The 13,613-nt window shown below is 45.4% G+C and overlaps 1 protein-coding gene and 1 long non-coding RNA gene across 7 annotated transcripts in view; one reads left to right on the plus strand and one right to left on the minus strand.

The window, feature by feature from the left end:
* LOC135896232 (lachesin-like) overlaps positions 1–13,613 on the minus strand; it is a 348,730-nt gene that overhangs the window by 55,491 nt on the left and 279,626 nt on the right. Inside the window, exons 1-2 of one of the 6 annotated variants that reach the window (XM_070531780.1) lie at positions 13,520–13,577; positions 6,176–6,267 (exon numbers count right to left, since the gene is read on the minus strand). The exons of the other annotated variants lie outside the window; for them this stretch is intronic. Of the exons in view, the coding sequence (XP_070387881.1) occupies positions 6,176–6,267; positions 13,520–13,530 (103 nt within the window). The 5' untranslated portion in view covers positions 13,531–13,577. Of the gene's footprint in view, positions 1–6,175; positions 6,268–13,519; positions 13,578–13,613 lie in introns of those variants that run through there. 6 annotated transcript variants of the gene reach the window in all.
* The window catches only part of LOC135897588 (uncharacterized), a 191,153-nt gene that overhangs the window by 39,648 nt on the left and 137,892 nt on the right, over positions 1–13,613 (plus strand). The window lies entirely within an intron of this gene.

Genomic DNA, 13,613 nt, shown 5'->3' on the forward strand with positions numbered 1-13,613 from the left:
AGATCCGGCCGCCATGTTTGGCTTGGCTTGGCTTGATAGTAGACTACGAGCACTTTTGTTTTTATGTTACAGATGACGCAGGAGGTTCATGTACGTTTATGTAAGTGGCCACTCCCGTGCACGTGCGCGCTCCCTGTCGTGACAGGCGCTGATTGTTGCAGAGCGTTTACGTAACGTTGACTGCTACGAGGAAAAGACTGGGAGACGTGGGCCGATCCCGAAGGCGGTGCAGTTTAATACAGCGTTTAGAAGCGCTAGCTGCCACGTGGGAAGAATAGACGTTACCTGCACGTTCCTACTTTTATAGGCAAATGGTTGATAGGGGCGTAACACACGCAAAAGGCAGCGACATCTGCGGCCGAGTGGAAACATGCGCGTGTTCACATGATTTCGCACGCACATTCTCTCGCTTGTGCTGTGCGATGTGATGCACTTGCTAATTATGTCAGGGGCACAACTATGCGAGCGACCGTGGCCCCCTAACCACATCATTTCTTAAGCAGAAAACCGGAGATATGATTAAGCACGTGTTTCTAGATTGCTATGGTGGGGCGTATTTGATTTTAAACCTTTCTATTTATCTTTGTATTTTACAGAAAATGCCTAAAAAAGGAGCTACTGTTAAATATCTATATACGTGGAATCTGTTATCTCCTAGTTGATGATGGTAGCGGGCTTTATAATCTTGTCATGCTGCTGGGCCTGCATAATACGCACCAAACTTGGACGGTGGTGCCCAACGCAGATGATGCTAGATCAGTGCGCGAATACTTTTGCCATTCAGCATTCCGGTTTGTCACCAGCCCCAGCATCCCAGCGGCTACGGTGCGGCTACATAGAGCTCGACGTCGCCTATTGAATCCCGGCCGCCGAGGTCGCATTTCCATGTTGGCGGAATGGAAAAAACGCTCCTCTACCGTGCAATGGCCGGAGTCTCCCACTACAACGTGACTCATAATCAGTTCGTGGTTTTGGCACGTAAAACCCCAGAATATTTTCCCCCAGTTTGTCGAAGGACAGAACATGCAGACATATGTACTGGAGTGGGTTCCCAGACTGGAACCTTTGTTGCGCATGCCGAAATCTTAATTATATCTAGTCCGCCACGATAATGTTGTGCAGTGTATGTAATCACTTTTACATGCCAGGCAATATAGAAGTAGAAAAAGCGACCAAGCCTAAGGGTAACTGCATTTGGCTTTGATGCTGGGAGAACTAGGTTTGATGTCGCCGTCGGACGCTCGTATGTGTTTGTTTGTTTGTTTGTTCTTTAAGAGACGCGAAACGATGCGTAGACAGGAACCTACCTACCGTGTCTGGAATGAGCCAAGGAATGCTTCGCACTAAGAAAACGCTAACCGCAAGCATTCATATAGGAACTCAGAGAATTCGCGGACACTGGAAGATGATGTTCGCCGGCCGCTGCTTCACTGCGCATTTATGGCAAATGCGCAAACCACAACCACACCACACATAATCTGCGAAGGTGAAATTAATTTAGTTGTGGGAATTTTAGTGAAGAAAAACAATTTCGTTACTGAAGCAAGAGCGTGAACATAGGAATTATCAGATTCTGTTTTCCTTCATTACTGAGCAATTTTTTATTGCAGAAAGTAACAAGCAGGTAAGGAAGTAGGTCGAGGTTCACTTATTATTCGACTAAATAATTTTTTTTTCTTTTTGCGCCTGCACTGTAACTTCTGTAACTGCACATGTTACGAGATGCAGATTTTACCCCATTATATTTACAACTTATATGACGAGACAGCCAGCCTCCCCAAAATCCTACCTGAAGTTGCAAAATATAAACAAATTTCATTTATGATAGTACTATTTCACTAAGGTCCTCAAACAATGCACTGCAATGCAATGCGAAATTAGCTTCGGCTTGCTATTTATTAATAAAATGCAGGGAATATCTTGACTTTAGCGTACTTAAAGTTGTTCACTTTTCCATATTTCACTGTCACATCACATATTGTTCTGAATCATGGTCAAGCACATATAAAACATACATAGATCCCGTTTTTCGGTTACAGAAAAGGGCCTTGCGCATTATGACATACACAAGCCCACATGATAATACTGACATGCTGTTCTGTCGTCTCGGTATATTACCTTTATCTCTGGCATGCGAAATGAAAGTTGCAATTTTGATTAACAATATCTTACATGGGAATCACTCATTATCACCAAGCCTGTTTGTTACACCTAATCGCAATACAAGGGGTGCAACAAATATAAATTTTAACCTACCAATCGCTCGTAACACGTATGGCCAACGACTACTTGAGTTTCATGGTGCTAAAATTTGGAATACAGTACCTCTTGAGGTAAAAATGGCCAACAACTTCGTGTCTACTGTTAAAAAGCTATACCTATCAAAAAGTACGTGATTTTTTGTCAGTCTGGTTCTCCACCTGTTTCATACTGTGCTGAATCTTTTCAGAAAGCCTAAACACTTCAACACAGACCCTTGCAAATGTGTCACTTCTACGTATAATATGCTATCTCGGTTTTTTCATTGTGTAGTTGCATGTATTCTCCTGACAGTTCTGTTTTATTACCATTGATTGATATGCACTGTTTTTCTTTTGTAATGTTTTTGATTGCATGTATCCACCTAACTATATTAGGTTGTATCATTAAAAAACTAGATAAGCGCATGACATTTTAGCTGCTACTACAAATATGACTATGGGCCTACACTAGCCTTTGGCTACAGGCCCAACAGTTCCTTTGTACAAATTATTATCAATGAAAAATAAACTGAATTGAATTGAATTGAAATTGAACAAATCTTGCAAACGATACTACGCTGTGACGATGTACCACACTGAACAAACAAAAACTGAGCAGCTGTAAGGACTCAGAAATGATGGTTGTTAAGGTTTCTCCGCGAAGTAGAGCTATAAAGTTTAAACAAAGATGCATACGATAAATTGATGTCAGCAGACTGTCACCGGAGACAGCTAGATGAAGGAAAAATGGACTGCGATTGTCTTTCCGCTGTCTATGCGCGTTTTAGAAATGCCAGACAGAAGGAGGTGTCGATCGCGGCAGAAGCGGCAAAAATGAAGCCGGGTAAAGGAAAGAAAGAAAGAAAGAAAGAAAGAAAGAAAGAAAGAAAGAAAGAAAGAAAGAAAGAAAGAAAGAAAGAAAGAAAGAAAGAAAGAAAGGAGCAGTGAAACGGGCGACAGAAGCAGACAGGGGAAGACGCAGAAGACGGTTTGAGAGTGGAAACCTGTGCGCCCGACTAGAAGTGGCGGCTCCGGCCAGCATCCATCATTTCGCGCGAGGTCATCTCCCTTAGCGGGCAACGCTCGCGCCACCGGAACCCGGCAGTTTTGTCGCCAGCGCCGATCTCGTTCTTTCTGCCCCCAATCTGTTATCACGCCATCTTTGTACTCGCTCGTCGGGTGTCAAGATGAACGGAAGAACCGAGAGGGGAGGAGGAGGAGAAGGGCGGGCGGCGTCGCGCGTGCGTGCGCATCGTTTCCATCCCCGCTCTTCGAACCCCCCTCCCCCGCGCACACTCTCACTACAAACTCTGTCCGACTACTAGCTCGACTCGCGACTCCTGCAGTCGCATATGTGTACACGGTCGTCTCCGCCGGTTTTGCGGGCCGAAAAACGGTGCGATTCCGGCGCATCCCGTAATGCTACCGTCATTTCGAAGCCGCTGGAACATCGGCGCAACCTACGCAGGTGTTTTCTTTTTTCTCTCCTTCTTTTGAATTCGCGTTCTTTCCGCAAGGAACACATAACGACGCGGAACGCATAAAGCCAAGAAGCTGTTGCGAAAATGACTCGGATCCCAAAAAGAGCCAAGGCCTCGGCAGCTATGTCTACCCCGCCGCCTTTAAGTATAGGGTGCCTGGTATGCTGAGTCGCTCCTCGCGGGTGTTCGATTCGGTGCTGTCCTATACTGCTCGCGTGTGCGTGCGTGAGCGCATTCTCTTCCTCTGGTTTTGCTGCGCGCGCCGCGGTGAGAAACGCTGATGGTGTCTGGCCGACGTTACTCGCCACTCAAGCGATGAAGAATCGTCGCAGACTACAGACGTCACCGTTACTTATCCCAGAACATTTCTTGCCCCCCCCCACCCCATAGACGTTTTATAACTAACCAAATAAAAAAAATCTTAAATTTGTGCCATTCGGGCACACAAAAACCGTAGACGGAGGATGAAATGTAAATACATGGCATTTCGTTCGAGGACCTGACGGGTGCTAGAACAGCTTGAATTGTTGTTCTGCACGTTTTATCGATGTCTTACAAGAGGAATGCTCACCTGCATAAACTTCTTTTAGAGAAAGTTTCCCAGACCTAAACGGAGTGTCGAAATGAAAGTTTCTACTGTTTTTCAATCATACATACAGCTTTTGATGAATGCCCTCTGCATTGCGAGGTCACAAGTGAAAGTGTGTGTTTCTTTACATGGCATATGTCTAGCTATGGACTTGCATTCACATTGTTGGGGATAAATAAAGAAAACACGCACACAAAGCAGCAAATGAAATATAGAGGAATTGGGCTCCACCTCAAACGATTTAAATATACCCTTTTAGAAACGCGCACGCATACACAAACGTTGTGCAGATTGTGCGCTAATTATTCTCTGCTTTTTAATTCTGAAGGTTTACGTGCCAAAACCACGATATGATTACGAGGTACGCAATAGAATGCCAGGGAGGTGGGGGCGGGGGAAACGAGGGTAAGGAGGTAAGGGGACACTCCAAAATAGTTTCACCATCTCACTTTTTTTAACCTGCGTTGAATGCACGTTGCAAGACCGTTTTTAACTGCGCCTCCATTGAAATGTAGCCTTCGCGGCAGGAATCGAACTCGTGCCTTCGTGTTTAGATGCTGCGGGCATCACAGTAGTTGTGCATTATACGCTCGTTTTCGTCGATTATGCTCGGCCAATATGAATGCAAACTGCAGCAACCAACTAGACTGGCTTTCCTCATTGACTGGTATACGGAAGACACAGAGGTACGGAGTCACGATATGGAGTGTTATCGGCCTAAATATATAAAATACGATTCCTGTTGGCAAAAGGTCATTCTGCGCTGGCACCTTCATGCTATTTCAGCCCTAATGCTGCGCCTACGTGCGTGCAAACACTGTTTGAGAAGTATGCTTGAACAAAAGCTAATTCAAGCATGATGTTATTGTCAGTGGGTGTCGTGATAAGCAGCACTAGTATAGACAGTGCCACGGCATTTTGATCAACTATATTTCGCTACGTTGTTTGTTTTAAAGCGAATGATACCGCTCTGGTCCTGAGCACGAGATTTACATGTTATGTACCATCGGTACTGGCTGGCGGCACCGCCTGTTAACACGTGGTACCGCGTGATAACCGTAAGGAGCGGCTTCTCTCCAAGGATCCCTGCGTCATGGAGACCAGAAGTGGCACATCGTAGGCCTCGTCGTAAGTATCGCGTCGCAACGTCAGCATGTGGACAGCGGCATAAGGTTTCCATTTGAGGGCGCATACACCATGTATTATCTAATAGAACAACTCACAGATCACAAAATACAATGAATAATAAACAAGAAGCTCTACTTTTCAGAAGCACCAGTGAACAACAGTCATCGCGGTCAAAGGCGAACTTGCCCGCCAACATAGAGTAAGTATAAGATATCTTCCGAAGCAGAAGAGTGGAAGAGTTGTAATAGTGTGCGGTTGGCCACGACCCATGATGACAATACAGTGTTAACATTGATGAGCTTTCAATACCGAATGGAGAAGCCCTGCCTCCAACACCACATGTATGATGCTTCAAATACAGCTGCTACCTTCTCGATTAACCTAAATTACAGCTTCGCCAAAATACATCTAAGATTTGACATTGAAGATCAGGTTATGTAAAGTAGGCCTAGGCGAGCCGCTATCGTTGCGGCAGCAGTCCAACAGGACGATTCACACGAAAGCTTGACTCGGTGGAAGTAGCTCTTTAGCTATCCATGGTATACCTCGGATTATAATCGTCTGCGGATTTCGCCGCACAGCCAGCAACGGACGCCTGCTAACAAAATCCTATCCGTAAGCTGGAGGACGAATGTGCGTCGAAAGGGCGGATCAAGAAGCAGCAGCTGCGCGTGTTGCAGAGTTTGCACGTGTGAAAATCCTCTGTTACGTAAAGGAGCTCCGCAAATTGTACGAACCTGCGAAGAGGAACACGCATTTCCCCAACGTTCCGGACACGCCAAGAGGCACGTTGACGGCTGTACTCCGCGATTTCCTTTCGCTCGTGTTCCTGCACGGTGCCATTGCTGGACTCAGTAGACATCCCGTGTCTATTACGTTACGCTTCAAGCAATATGTGAACTCGTCGCCGTATATTATGCCTTAGTCAGCAAATACAGAGATCTATCGACGAATACTGCCATGCAGAATTAGAAGTAAACAAGTGAACATGCTTTCTGTCGTGAGATCGAAGTCGCACACCAGTATCAGAAATTAAATTTAATCTAATAATGCATTTGCAATGTGTGGTAATACCCCTGATAACCCATCGCCTGAAACAGCTTATGAAATTGGCCCGGACTTCATGAAGCCCGTTTTCATCATTGTCTTTTCATGTTTTCATTCCGGACTTCATCAAGGCTGTCTTACCTCTGTGTCACAGGCCTTCGCCCAAGGCGTCCTCCCGAGAAAGAACGCTGAATACATGTTCTTTTTTATCATTCACCATTGCACTACCTGCACGAAACAAATCTGTTTGTGTATCTGTAACCACGCATTTATTATGACTAAAGGCAGGCTTCCGAAGCATAGAAAAGGAGCTTCATGAACCCATCTCGATCCAAAACTTTTTTTCTGTTTCATCCGAGCACTTAATTAAGCCGAGAGAGAGAGAGAGAGAGACAAAGAGGAGGAAAGACAGGGAGGTTAGCCAGTGTAAGTACTGGCTGGCTACCCTGTGCTGGGGAAAGGGGTAAAGGGAATAAAAGGAGAAAGAAGAAGAAGAGGAGAAAAAAAATTAAGGAAATTCACGCAGTACCGCGATACTACGCGAAACAACACTCAAAGGCGATCGCACAATTCGCAAGTCCTTAGATACTTCAGCAAAGCCTTTAAGGCCTTGAGCGCCGAAGCCCGTCTGGACCAGTGTCCTAGAGCCTTCTCCTCTGTAAAGGGGCGATTGTCCAGTTTTTCGAGCGTGGTTACGAGCACTGTTCTTGGCACTTTGTAGCTGGGACAGTCACAAAGGAGGTGCTGAATCGTCTCCTCGCAGTCGCAGGTGCCGCAAGTAGGGCTGTCGGCCATTCCGATGCGGAATGAATAGGAGTTCGTGAAAGCGACGCCGACATAAATTAAGCCGACATAAACAAACGAATGTACGTACGCTGGCCCATTTCGCGGCAAATTAAAATATGTTCCATCGAAAAACTGTTTCTACCACTACTTAGTTTAAACTAATGGCAATCGCGCCATGCAACATACTTCATGAAACATCTAGGAGACACAAGTTTAGACGAAGGCTATGGGGCACAGTATGGTATAGGCAGACGATGGATATCGATCGCAGCTAAATTTTGATGAGACATTTTTCGAAACGTTAGAAAAAAGAACGTCGACTCAGCGTTCTCGTATCTTATCAATTCTTACCAATCCCCGGCATGGGCTTACTTGTCAGATGGTTAGTGTATTTCAATATATGTTTATTGTATACTTGTGATTGTTTTCACCGTAGACTTTTCATCTCAAGCTGTGAAGCGACTGTTAGAATACGACATGTTGTTCTGCTGACGAGCTAGTTGCCACGGGGTCTCTTTACGAGAGCATAAAGCTGCACCACCCTAATTGCCAGCTCACACGAGGAAAAAGCATCAACAATGTCTGGTAAGAACTATAGGCATTCCTAAAGCTTGGAAAAAATTGTGCGGGCGTGCTTAGTGCGCATGGAAGAAGGCAAAATTTTTGGAACTTCAGTGGCAAAAAAAAAATGCTACAAGATGAACTACAGCATGTGTCAGCCCCCGGAGGACATTAGGGCCGAGGTAAATAGGAACCAGAGCAAACAGAGAGTCGGCCTGACCCGCATGTGTAGTGGTTTGGTGGAAGAAGTCCAGGATCCTCTCTTTTCGTTCGATCTTTAGTCCCTTCGTGTCTGCAAAACATTAATATAAACATTTCTTTCCCAATTAGTTATCAGTATTATCAAGATAATCTTTCCTCTCTCTAAGTACATGCAACCAAGATGAATAACTTGAGGCAAAGCTGAAAAAAAAAACACGAGGACAACAGAAGGGAACGACGACACAGCACTGTTGTCCTCGTGTTTTTTTTTTTTTTGCGCTTTGCCTCAAGCTGTGCAGTACCTACTGTCTGTTCTCTTGAAGATGAATAAGACGGCTTTGCAAGAACGCTTCCCATTCAGAAGCATGGATACGCACACGCACACATAAACACACCTAACAAAGGATTAATTAAGGGAACATGAGACATACACCCAAGCGTAGCAATTGCTACAAAGGAAACCCATACGGGCTCCCCGAAAAAAAAGCTTCGCAGTCTAGGACCAGGACGAATTTTTCTTCAACTGCGAGGCTTTTCTTTCGAGGAGCCCGTATGGGTTTCCTTTGTAGCAATTGCTACGGCTGGGTGGATGTCTCATTTTCCCTTAATTAATTACTTCTCTCCACCTTGCGGGTTTCCGCAGAACTATTACGTCTAACAAACCATTGTTTTCTTGATACAGAACGATAAGCAGCTGCCGTATACGTGCTCTGCACAACGCAGTACCATTTCGCGCAATGACTTTCGCAAAATTGATATCTCTTTAAAGATGTGATCATTATATTTATTTTGTTAAAGGGGTACAACCACTTCAGACTACGTGTGCACCACCAGAAGGGCATGCGAAGTGGGACGTCATCGCACTTAGTGCCCGAAAGGCGATAACTTTTGTTTACGCCAGATACATGCATGTTTCGTGCGCACTATATTTCCAATAAACACCGATATATAGTATCAAGTGTCGGGGTGTGGGCCATTCAGTGTGAAGTTTGATATAGCCGGTCTGAATCGGTTCTTAAGCCATGTTAACAAAGACTAAAAGAAAAAGAATTGTCGCCAGGCCTCCCCACGGATGGATGGATGGATGGATGGATGGATGGATGGATGGAAGGTAGGAGCGTCCCCTTTGAAACGGGGTGATGGCAGTTGCCACCATGCTCACGTCGCCTGTGTAGAACGCCCTCTCGCGGAGTTCCTACATGACGACCAACGAGATAAATGTTTTCGAAGCCCTCTCGCACAGCCGTTTTCGAGTCCACAAGCAGCTTCTCATTATCTGCGGTCGAAACGCTAAGACTTTGGTCGTGCCCCATAAAGTGGAATAGCTATCTCATATGGCTCGCATACGTTTCTCGAGGATATTGGTATAATCATTCCCGCCTGAAGGCCTTCTGAATAAGGACGTTTTTTTTTTCTATGTGACTGATTTACGCGAGTGTTTGTCGAATAGTTTGACTGCACCGCAAAAAGCGGCAGTTCTAAACCCGTCCTCCATGGTCGCCTTGCAGGGGCAACTTCTGCTTGCCGCTAAGTCATTTGACAACGAAAGGAAAAAAATAAGCACCTATACATTTGCCTGCCTGGAACGGCTAGTTGCGCGGCAATTTTGCGTGTATTCGCGGGCTTTTTTTCATGCTCGGAAAAACACTTATGTAGCGCACATTGAGCAACAAAAAGCTGTATCGGGAGTTCTTTAGATTCTTCTGCAGTTTTCTTAATTGATACTGTCATTCATAATATATATATATATATATATATATATATATATATATATATATATATATATATATATATATATATATATATATATATATATATATATACGTGTGTGTGTGTGTGTGTGTCATCAGCCTATCTTTATGTCCACTGCAGGACAAAGGCCTCTCCATGCAATCTTGAACTATCCCTGGGTTGCGTTAGCTGGCCTCTAATTTGCGCCTACAAATTCCCTAATTTCATCGCCCCACCTGAATTTTCGGCAGTCCTCGACGGCGCTCCCTTTCCCTTGGCACAAATACTGTAACTCTAATGGCCTACTGCTTATCTACCCTATGCATGACATGGCCTTTCCAGCTTCATTTTTTTCCCTTAATGTCAACTCCGCAGCGCTCTCTTCCTTTCTCTTAATGTTACGCCGAACATTTTTCGTAGATGCCGCCAGGGATCAAGGGTTCGAGGCTGTCATCTAGGTAGAGAGGCCGAGGTCTCAAATCTGCTGTGCACAAATAATGTTTATTCTTCCTCCTCCATCGCTCCTTGTATGGTTCTTAACTTGTTCTCGAGCTTCTTTGTTAACCTCCAAGTTTCTGCTCGTTATGTTAGCATCGCTAGAACACTTTTCTTTTCCATGACAGTTATAAGCTCCCAGTCAGAAGTTGGCAATACCTGCCGTATGCACTCCACCCCATTTTAATTCGTCTGTAAATTTCCTTCTCATGAGCAGGGTCCCCTGTGAATGCAGGCAAGTGATGTGCAGAGTGATGGACCAATTGGGCAATCTTCCGCTATAAGAACTAAAAGGCCAGTGCTCCCAAAGAAAATCAGCGCAGAAGGCCTTATTCGCATTATTAAGGCTCCTGCTGTCTACGGGGCTTCATGACAAACTTTAAGAACGCCACCCCCTACCGCTCTATAGTGTACACGGTTTGTTTGTGCTCGTCTCTCTTTCTCGCTCTCTCTCCTCCTTCCTCTCTCTTTTTTTCTATCTCACTGCTGCTTCCTCCTGTGCAAGATAGCCAACCAGAACTACCCTTTCTATACAATCTCTTTCTCTCTCTCTGATGAATCAAATGCCTTTTTCATAATCTATTAAAGCCATGTAGAAATGTTGATTGCGCTCCCCAGATTTATCAATTAACTTATTTATGACATGGATGTGATCCATTGCAGAATATCCCTTCCTGAAGGCAGCCTGTTCTCTTGGTTGATTGAAGTGTTGCCCTGATTTTATTGGAAGTTATTTTGGTGAATGTGTGTGCGCGTATGCATGTGCGCGTGTGTGTACATATTGTGGTTGAACAAAAGTCATCTCCTCTGCGAATATGTTGGATATTGCAACTAATCAGGCATTTCAATAGAAGCTGTCATCCAGTGCGAAATCTACGAGGAAATTGACGTCCAGATCAGTGACTTCGAGTTAATTTCAGATCCCAATGATAATCTTGATGGCGATTCGTCTACCAACGTCTCAGTCTTCGAATGGTATAGTAACCTGAAATTACAGAGTTATAGCTTTGCGGGACGCGTAATGCATGATACATTACCCCGATATTGACGCCTTAGGCAGATAGCGCACGTACATCCAATACCAGTGATTACCGCGCAGGTTGCTGTAATATAGCGTGACAACATGACAGTTTCCAGAACACCCAAACTACCCACTTCGATGCGCATTTGTCTTCGCTACTCGCTCTCTTTCGTGAAGGCACCAAATAAATGACATCAATCTAGTGCCAGTTCTCGCTAAGGACAAGGACAACGCACTATCGATGTTTTATTGTTTTTATTGCGTTTATTGTTTATTGCTTTATTGATATATCAGCATTTGTTTAGACTTGACTCGGCCGAGAGCGACGGCAATGAATCGGGAAAATCCTTATTTCTGTCTAGCGGATAGCGCCGCTGCATTAGCGGTCGATGTAGAGCACTCTGAAGGGCTCATTCTTCACTACATAATTTATCTGATTCTACGCTCTAACACTGTAGACGATGACGGTATGCCCTAACGGTGATACCTCGGCACGTCTACCGTGGTGGCTCGTGGGAGAGGCTGCGCATGCGCAGATAGGCTAACGCATCACTTATCACGGTAATGTGCCGTTACTCGGCGCGTCGTTGGTTATCCTCAAATACCAGCGACGCGGATGGGACCGCAGGAATAAATGACGCCGGTGAAATTGAAGGCTATGGGCGCCTTTTGGCCAGGAGCATTTGAAAACACGCGTCACTCGTGTGTTTGCACTCACTCGTGTCCGCATTCCCAAGTCGCGATTTCCACATAAACGGAGCCGCGCACAGACAAAATAACGCCGAACAGCTCGCCCGTGGAAGCGAGCCCAGTTTCCCTGCGGAGTTCACCGTACCACTACTGATGTCGGCGTAACCGTCGCTGGCATGTTTATAGATATGTTGCTCGCATAGGTGGCACATCCAGACGTCATAACAGTATGAGGCAGATTGCGTATCACTCGCCTCGGAGAAAAAGAGAAATGGGTGAAAACTGCGCGCGCTGAGGGAAATTGGTTGCTATAATATTTACAAGTTTCTGCGCAGACGCAGGTTGTGAAGCTACATTATGCAGCGACGGAGACGCCCAATCTTCTGAAGAAGCTTCGATGATATGGCTGCGGAGATCAGGCTTTACTTTGTTTTATCATGAAACCAAAATTGCTTCGTCACACCAAGTCCCAGTTCAGCAATACCGTACTTACGCACTACATTCGTTGCGTTTACTCCGCACTCCGTTGGTTACTCTGAGCTTCAATTAGGTTTCTTCTTTTTGAAATCGTGAACCCATATCGTGGTTACCATCACGCCAAGGTCAATGCTTGCGCTTCTCCAATAAAAGCGCTTTTTTTCTTGTACTTCTTCAGAAGTTTTTCTTTTCTTCTTGCACACCGTCACATCGTAAAACACCTGAATTCGATTTATTTCCTGACTTGAAGTAAGTTGTCTTAACGTTTTCAGAGGTTGGTCCTCCGACTGGCCATCGTAATGTCAAATTTTTTTTTTAGCAATACGAAAGCCACAGGATGTGCAAAGCAGTCCACCCCTTAAAATGGTTTCTCAACGGCTAGCGGTTCTGCCTAATGCGGCTGCCTAGCGCACATGCCCAACTACCACCGACCCAACCGAGTATAAGCACGCGGCTTATACATCCGCTTTCAATATAGGCGCGAGAGCATACGCAGCTCGTGAAAAAAATCGCGAGTAAGAGATCGGCTGCGCAGTGCCTTATGGTAATGAGGCACAACGCATGTTCTTAAGCATGTTCATAAGCATGTTCATAACCACCGCCGGTTATGAGCAACAAAAATCCTCAGCACTGCCACCTATGACGTTACCTACGCACTTCCTCCTGTGACGTCAGTATACATAGGGGCCACTCGGCGCCTCGTCGTTCCTTTCTCTCGACACGCCCCTTTCGGCCACTTCGTCCGGGTTTTCTCGGCACCTTGCATAGACACAAGTTCTAAATAAATTATCCAGGTTAAACACTGGTGCTCGAATCTGCAAATAAAAGGAAGTCTGGTGTTTTACGTGCCAAAACAACGGTCTGATCGTGAGACACGCCCTATCGGAGGACCCCGGATTAACTTTGATCAGCTGGGGTACCTTTGACCAGCTGGGGAAGCCAGGGAATATCATGCATCATTCCAATGAGAGCTAGGTATGTGTGCCTTTGAGGTACCTATGAACCGTTGTTATATGTACAGGTTTCAGTTCGTGATTTCTTGTTTGATTACGCAGAACAAAAGTGCGCTTACCAACTGTACATTGTCGGTCCTGGAACCTGGCTCCGCGCCTAACCGGCAAGAAACCGACGACACAAAACCGCCGACCGATGACCGAAGAGTGAGG

Source organism: Dermacentor albipictus, chromosome 1, assembly GCF_038994185.2.
Source record: "Dermacentor albipictus isolate Rhodes 1998 colony chromosome 1, USDA_Dalb.pri_finalv2, whole genome shotgun sequence".
Lineage (NCBI taxonomy): Eukaryota > Metazoa > Arthropoda > Arachnida > Ixodida > Ixodidae > Dermacentor > Dermacentor albipictus.